The sequence below is a fragment of the Triticum urartu genome, chromosome 7, assembly GCF_003073215.2.
Source record: "Triticum urartu cultivar G1812 chromosome 7, Tu2.1, whole genome shotgun sequence".
Taxonomy (NCBI): Eukaryota; Viridiplantae; Streptophyta; class Magnoliopsida; order Poales; family Poaceae; genus Triticum; species Triticum urartu.
The window spans coordinates 66,907,569-66,915,699 of record NC_053028.1 but is presented as its reverse complement, the minus strand read 5'-3'; the positions used below and the strand labels follow the sequence as shown (position 1 = coordinate 66,915,699).

The 8,131-nt window shown below is 43.8% G+C and overlaps 1 protein-coding gene across 11 annotated transcripts; it reads right to left on the bottom strand.

Moving 5' to 3' along the window:
• Positions 1–2,403: 2,403 nt before the first annotated feature.
• LOC125523921 lies at positions 2,404–6,467 on the bottom strand. Of its 11 annotated transcripts, none has more exons than XR_007290478.1 (6): positions 5,982–6,467; positions 5,753–5,888; positions 4,483–5,126; positions 4,029–4,112; positions 2,931–3,060; positions 2,404–2,639 (listed from the first exon to the last, which is right to left on the bottom strand). XR_007290478.1 is itself a non-coding variant. In XM_048688989.1 (6 exons), the coding sequence occupies exons 2-6, from the start codon at positions 5,675–5,677 to the stop codon at positions 2,579–2,581; spliced, it is 444 nt and encodes a 147-aa protein (XP_048544946.1). In that variant the 5' UTR covers positions 5,678–5,888; positions 5,982–6,465; the 3' UTR covers positions 2,404–2,578. The 11 variants fall into 11 exon arrangements, 7 of the variants coding, with proteins under 7 accessions (XP_048544946.1, XP_048544948.1, XP_048544947.1 ...); XR_007290479.1 differs by lacking the exon at positions 2,931–3,060 and having other exon boundaries at positions 4,483–4,626; positions 4,970–5,126; positions 5,982–6,461; XR_007290480.1 differs by lacking the exon at positions 2,931–3,060 and having other exon boundaries at positions 4,483–4,626; positions 4,994–5,126; positions 5,982–6,459.
• Positions 6,468–8,131: the final 1,664 nt, after the last annotated feature.

The window sequence follows — 8,131 nt, the reverse complement described above, 5'->3', positions numbered from 1 at the left end:
GATCATCATTAATAGAGCATTGCCCCCAAAAAAATAAAAAAAGATAAAGGCAAAAGAAAAAGAAAAAAAAGAAAGGCCAAATAATAATAATAAAAAGGGGCAATGCTACTATCCCTTTTCCACACTTGTGCTTCAAAGTAGCACCATGATCTTCATGATAGAGAGTCTCTTATATTGTCACTTTCATATACTAGTGGGAATTTTTCATATAGAACTTGGCTTGTATATTCCAACAATGGGCTTCCTCAAATGCCCTAGGTCTTCGTGAGCAAGCAAGTTGGATGCACACCCACTTAGTTTCTTTTATTGAGCTTTCATACATTTATAGCTCTAGTGCATCCGTTGCCTGGCAATCCCTACTCCTCGATTGAAATCAATTGATGGGCATCTCCATAGCCCGTTGATTAGCCGCGTCAATGTGAGACTTTCTCCTTTTTTGTCTTCTCCACACAACCCCATCATTATATTCTATTCCACCCATAGTGCTATGCCCATGGCTCACGCTCATGTATTGCGTGAAAGTTTAAAAAGTTTGAGATTACTAAAGTATGAAACAACTGCTTGGCTTGTCATCGGGGTTGTGCATGATGAGAGCACTTTTTGTGACGAAGATGAAGCATAGCCAAACTATATGATTTTGTAGGGATGAGCTTTCTTTGGCTATGTTATTTTGAGAAGACATAATTGCTTGGTTAGTATGCTTGAAGTATTATTATTTTTATGTCAATATTAAACTTTTGTCTTGAACCTTATGGATCTGAATATTCATGCCACAATAAAGAAAATTACATCCATAAATATGTTAGGTAGCATTCCACATCAAAAAATCTGTTTTTATCATTTACCTACTCGAGGACGAGCAGGAATTAAGCTTGGGGATGCTTGATACGTCTCCAACGTATCTATAATTTTTGATTGTTCCATGCTATTATATTGTCAACCTTGGATGTTTTATATGCATTTATATGCTATTTTATATGATTTTTGGGACTAACCTATTAACCTAGAGCCCAGTGCCAGTTTTTGTTTTTTCGTTGTTTTTGAGTATCGCAGAAAAGGAAAACCAAATGGAGTCCAATTGACCTGAAACTTCATGGAGATCATTTTTGGACCAGAAGAAGCCCACGGAGTACCGGAGATGGGCCAGAAGAGTCCCGTGGCCACCATGAGGGTGGGGGCGCGCCCTACCCCCTGGGCACGCCCCCTACCTCGTGGCTGCCTCGGGGACCCCCTGACTTGTTCCCGACTCCAACACCTCTTATATAACCAAAAATTCCCAAAAAGAAACCTAGATCGGGAGTTCCACCACCCCAAGCCTCTGTAGCCACCGAAAACCAATCTAGACCCGTTCCGCCACCCTGCAGGAGGGGGGGGGGGGAATCCCTCTCCGGGGGCCATCTTCAGCATCCCGGCGCTCTCCATGACGAGGAGGGAGTAGTTCTCCCTCGGGGCCGAGGGTATGTACCAGTAGCTATGTGTTTGGTCTCTCTCTCTCTTGTGTTCTTAATGTGGCACGATCTTGATGTATCGCGAGCTTTGCTATTATAGTTGGATCTTATGATGTTTCTCCCCCTCTAATATCTTGTAATGGATTGAGTTTTCCCTTTGAAGTTATCTTATCGGATTGAGTCTTTATGGATTTGAGAACACTTGATGTATGTCTTGCATGTGCTTATCTGTGGTGACAATGGGTTATCACACGATCCACTTGATGTATGTTTTGGTGATCAACTTGCGAGTTCCGTGACCTCGTGAACTTATGCATAGGGGTTGGCACACTTTTTCGTCTTAACATTCCGGTAGAAACTTTGGGGCACTCTTTGAAGTTCTTTGTGTTGGTTGAATAGATGAATCTGAGATTGTGTGATGCATATCGTATAATCATACCCACGGATACTTGAGGTGACATTAGGGTTTTGGTTGATTTGTGTCTTAAGGTGTTATTCTAGTACGAACTCTTGAATAGATCGATTAGCACTACACCACAACACTACATCCCCAACAGCCAGGTTGGTGGGGAATACAACTTGTTCCAACAGACAGTCGGTCGGCGACTGCTTGATGGCTATGGAATATCTTTCCCGACCAACAGTCTGTTGGGCCTACCATGGGCCTTTCCCGACCAACAGTCTGTTGGGGCAGCTACGAGCCTTTCCCAACCGACTATTGGATAGGGTATTCTTTCCCATTCAACATTCTGTTGGGCCTAGCATTAGTCTTTCCCAACCGACTACAAGACGGGGTTTCTTTTGCCAACCAACAATCAGATGGGGTTTTTTTTTTGCCGAATAACAGTTCATTAGCATTTTGTTTAGCCAACCACAACTTCAATTAACATATGGTACTGATTGTCACATACATATAGTTAATGTGCTCTAAGCATAATCACCCAAACACCATACATCAGGCTCACATCGGGACCATCAAACATTTTTTATTCCATTAAGTAATTGACACATACATACATTTCAATCTGTTCTAAACAAAACCACTGAGACACCATACATCAGGTTTACAAAAGGACAGCCAAAAGATGCAAGTATGAGACATCAGTTATACAAAATGAAAGCTAAAACATCTAGTTGACGTGGATCGTTGGCTTCATGGTTCCTTGTGAGTGTAGTCGTTCTGTTTGCTTCCTGCAAAAGTTAATCAATTCGCAATTATAATACACTATTTGAAACTATACTACAGTACCAAAATCAACATACAGGATCATCGCATTCTCAAAAGTATAAATAGTAATAAATACAGAGAATTCAATAATCATGTGTTAACAGTAACGTTGATCCTCAGTTGAGATTGTTAGCACTAATCTCGATATTTTGTCTCCGCGTACTTATTTTGCTTTCGTTATGCATGTAACATAGATGGTCTACGAGAATATAGTTGTCGAAGCTTAAATCGAGTGGGCGGAGGAGGTGAGATACCGGGCTGCCGTGCGATGCGGCGCACATGGTGAGATGCCGATGGCGGTGTGAAGCCGCGATGCTGTGCGATGCAGCACGCCCTGTGAAGCGGCAAGGCGCTTGACGACTGGAATGGCTGGACAAATATCAGCTAGAGGAGAATAGGCAAGTTAGTTTGTTTGTTAGCTGCATGGCTGCTGACCAGGTGTGTGGCCGTTAAGTGGAGCTGCGCAAGTGGACATGCATGCATGCAGGGATTACCAAGTGCATGGAGTTAGTTGTGTGAGTGGGCGTGAGTTAGTGCCTAGACGTGACGTTAGTGGCCGGATGTGGCGCCTGAGTGGTGCGTGAAGGTTAGCTCCCCATGTATATATAAGTTACAATGAGAAAAGAGAAAAGAGGCTGAGAGGGCTCGAGGAAAAATGAAGCATATGTGCTTTTCACCAGGAGACAAGGCAAAGTTAGTTTTCTCCATGGTGAAGTGTTTGTGTGTGTGTTTTCTGCCCTGGTGTGCGTGTCCTTGTGTTATTGAGAGAAGATAGAAACCACAAGAGAGATGTGAGAGGAAGAAGAGGTGCTGCCAGAGGCAGCGCCAACAGAGATCACCCCAGCCGGCCCACCATCTCCATAAGGATTTGATAGGTCAGCAAAGGCATTTGTTTCTTCTCTTTAAAAATAAGATATATTATTCTATTGGCATAGGCAAAAAATTGGAGTGCGCATGATCTTGAGGTAGCAGAAGAGTTTGAAGCATCTATTTGTGTTTATAAATTAATTCTGTAATATATAAATCATTGATTCGTCTGCATTTGTGTTACTGCCAGCATCTCATTCTGAACAGTCTACAGTTTGTGAAACCATTCTCATTGCAAAATTGCCAAAAACTAATAAGAAAACCCAACCTTCTTTTTAAAGGGACCTGCTTATCCACTAACTACAGTTACCTGAATAATTTTAGCATTCAAATTAGTAGCATTACCAAGCTTGGGTTCAATAAATAATTTTACATCAACTTAATTCAAAAGGATCAATCTAATATAGTATGCATATTAAGAAGTTACATCAGTTTGCAATGAACATCATTCCTATCCGCAGCAAGAGTTTTCAATGTGCACAAACCTTGACAAATGATGTCCGGTCGTCGGCTTGCCTCTCACCATACCAGGATGTGCGCCACTCAAAATTCCTGAACAATAGTGGTTGCTATTCAACCGAAACAGGAGGATTCAGGCTAACCAGCTGAAGCAGAATAAAAGATGCACCAAAACAAGCTAGAAACGATGTGCACACGTCAGCATGCATCCTTACAAAAGGAGCACGTAAGAGATTTCTTTTTACCAAAACGAATAAGAGAAAAGAATGGCGCTGAACTAAACAAAGGGAAGTAACCATAAGTTGAGCAATATTGTTAAAAACGACAATCAACAAAACTCATTGGAATAAGATTTAAATTACATGGTCGAATAAGATCTCCTTATCTCGATGAATCTCAAACTGGTATTTTGATATCTCAATAAATCTGAGATTCAGAGTTTCTAAAAGCTGCAATAATGCTTTACAAATTAGAGCTTACCTAAAAGTAAAGAATATCTTGCCCAGAAGCCGAGGTAGGGACTCATTGAGTATGAGTATGACTATAAACTGCAAACTGCACGCTAGCTCTAATCTTGGTTGAAAGTTTTGAGAGCCAATTCTGAAGGCATCAGACTGCCAGTACCTGCAACATCTCAAGTAATATGAATACCAGTTTTGTGTAAATCATGTACTAACATTAAAAATCAATGTTGAATTTACACAACCATACTGTCAGCAACAAAGGCATGAATGAAACAAAAAGAATGTGGCCTATCTTATAATAGTAGGAAGAGCAACATAAATCCATATTCTCCTTGCAATGTGGCTTATCTAATAAAAGTACGAAGAGCAAAATAAATCTATGTTCTCCCAGCATTCTATGGTGCATGTTCTGCCTTGTTTGTGAGCAGAAGAATATGCAGGCTACTGTGAAAGTCAAGCTGTGCCTAACAATAAACATTCCAAGTTTCAGATAGGATATGAACCAAGAAAGTACTGATTTTCTATACAGACATCACACTTGTGGTGATTTCCGCGAAGAGGTGCAAGTTGTTGGCGGCGTGGGATGGCTTGGGCTCCGAGTCCAGCATCGCTGCGGCGGCCTCCCACTCCGTCCAAGTGTATGGGATGCAAAGAAGAATCCTGGGAAAATATGGGATACATGAACTATTCTGGAAGTTACAGAACTACTGAATCAAATTTAAAGAGAAAATAAAACTGTAAAATCTATAGAAGCATGACTGTATAAATACAAACTGCTAGATATGTAATTTATCTTCATTCCAGAAAAACTGAACTAAGTTTAATATAGTCTTATGCTTGCCAGAATTCTACAATGCTTAAATAGAAGTCTTTGTGGAACCTGAAGCTAGTTTTCAGCGTTGTCCCTCGTCTCAAAGCACAGATATGTGGATACGTTTTTCTATATATTTATATATATATATATATGTGTGTGTGTGTGTGTGTGTGTGTGTGTGTGTGTGTGTATAAAGTAATGAATTTTCATATGATGAATACCCTTGTATTGACCTTCAGGCACACATAGCTTAATATGATAGTCTGGCAAGGCACACATAGCACACAAACTACAACTCACAAGCTCTAAAGTTCACAAATCAATCACAACCAGTTCATAAAAAATAGTAGCTAATTTAGGTTTCCTGCAACACTATTGAAAGGAATACCTGTAGCATAGATTCTTTTTTTCAGTAATAGCATCAAGCTTGTTCTTCTCAAGTTCTCATATCCAGAAATCACACGAGATGTACCTCTTAGACTGCATTGCCGGCTACCCCATTAGCAGATAGAGCCCCTGTTTTTGATGCTCTGCTTGTTGCTTGAGCTCGAGCTCACATCCAAAACGATGCTTGCTGGATAGAAGTACTATTCCAAGTCATGGCTGATCTGAACGGAAAAGGGAAAAGCAAATAAATCAACTAACGGCAGCACCGATTGGGAATGGGTGGAGAGGGAGAGGAGAGTGAAAATAACACACACCACCGGTGGGAGGGGAATCACCAGCAGTCAACGACCAGATCCTTCTTCGAACGAACCGGCGAGCGCAGATCGGAGGAAGCCCATGGCATGGTGGCGGTGGTGGCGGCCCCTGGGTGACGACTGACGAGCGAGGGCGCGAGTGATCTCTCTCGCAGGTGACCCACCTCTCCCTCCCCCCTCCCTCTCTCAGCCCCGGATCTGAGAGGGATGGCGGCGTCCACCACCGCGCCTTGGCCTCTCCCCGAACTCTAGCGCAGGGTTAGTAGTGTTTGGGGCCTAAGCAGTGGGGGTGCAGGAGGATGAAGGAGACAGGTGACGGCGTGGTGGAGACGGTGGGCGGTCGGCGGCGTGCGGGCGGCTAGCTAGCGGGCGGCGGCGGAGGGACTGCGTGAGAGGATTTAGGTTTGGGGGATTTGGATTTGGTCGTGGGCTCGTGGCACGTATCGAAGCCGAATGAAAAAATAGGTAGGAGGCTTGGCGCTAAGTTTTTGGCCCGCGCGCGCAAAGACGGGCCGGACAATTGGCGATGAGCAGTCGGTCGGCATTAATCCCCGACCAACAGTCTGATGGAGATGTAAGCTTTCCCGACCGATAGTCCAACGTGAAACATTCAAGTATTGCCGACCGACGGTTGGACACAATACATCAGTATTATCGACTAACAGTTAGATAGAAGTTTTCTCGACCAACAATCTGTTGGCAAAATTGACTTTTCCCAAGACACATCGGTAGGGAAATCTAGTGCGTGGTGTAGTGTAGAAAGAATAACTTTTAGGTGGATTCGTACCCTACAATAATCTCTTCGTTTGTTCTCCGCTATTAGTGACTTTGGAGTGACTCTTTGTTGCATGTTGAGGGATAGTTATATGATCCAATTATGTTATTATTGTTGAGAGAACTTGCATTAGTGAAAGTATGAACCCTAGGCCTTGTTTTCTAGCATTGCAATACCGTTTGTGCTCACTTTTACCACTTGTTACCATGCTGTTTTTATATTTTCAGATTACAAAAACCTATATCTACCATCCATATTGCACTTGTATCACCATCTCTTCGCCGAACTAGTGCACCTATACAATTTATCATTGTATTGGCTGTGTTGGGATACAAGAGACTCTTTGTTATTTGGTTGCAGGGTTGCTTGAGAGAGACCATATTCATCCTACGCCTCCCATGGATTGATAAACCTTAGGTCATTCACTTAAGGGAAATTTGCTACTGTCCTACAAACCTCTGCACTTGGAGGCCCGACAACGTCTACAGGAAGAAGGTTGTGTAGTAGACATCACAACGTTTGATGTGTGAAGAGGCAGAGCAATGTCTTGGCACACGGTTTGGCCACGCTGACCAGGAGCACATGCAACCAAGAGATGATCTCAGATGTCCCGCATAGCTTACGACCTCTAATGACATCTGAATGTAATGCGCTCTCTGAGTAGAAAGTTTCTACTCTAATCTAAAAAAGAATATTTGGGCAGATGGCGAGGGAGAGGGAGGGGCAGATCTGGGGACTGCGGGAGCATGCATACTAGAACTTGAACTCCGGGAGCCTCCTGATGAAGTGCTTGAACTTACCGGATCCATGGTTGGGGAGGGCGTGCCCGTCGTGGGCGGTGGAGGAGTCGAGCTCGGGGTCGACCATGGGGGCGAGGAAGCCGATGGGGAGGTAGATCCTAAGACGACGGCGGCGACGATGAGCGTGCCGGCGTGGGTGGTGGCGGCAGCGACGACGATCGTGCTGACGTGGGCGATGGCAGCGGCGACGAGTGTGCCGGCGTGGGTAGCGGCCGCGTGGAGATTGTGGGGGGGAGTAGCTCGACCGAGGGGTGGGGTGAGATTGGTGAGAGAGAGATTTTTTAGGTTTCGCGAGAGAGAGTTTGGTGGGGTGGATGGTGCGGCGGTGGACACGCTCAGTAGTAGCGTGGGTCTCTCACCTGCGCTTTAGCTATTCACTTAGTAGTAGCACTGGTTTTACAACCTACACTACTACTATGTTTTGTCTCCTAGGGATATATATTAATAGCGTGTGTTTTTTTGACGAGCGCTACTAGTAATTAGCATTAGCGTGGGGTAATATAGAGCGCTACTAGTAAGCGTCTACCTATAAGCTATTTCCCAGTAGTGATCCCATCTTGGGGCCTTTTCCGGTG

Excerpts from the sequence above, each read along its gene's own strand:
- LOC125523921 (XM_048688989.1), bottom strand. Across the intron at positions 4,113-4,482 it reads AAGATATTCTTTACTTTTAG|CAACCACTATTGTTCAGGAA; the intron begins GTAAGCTCTAAT and ends TCGGTTGAATAG. Across the intron at positions 2,640-4,028 it reads ACCGGACATCATTTGTCAAG|GAAGCAAACAGAACGACTAC; the intron begins GTTTGTGCACAT and ends TAACTTTTGCAG.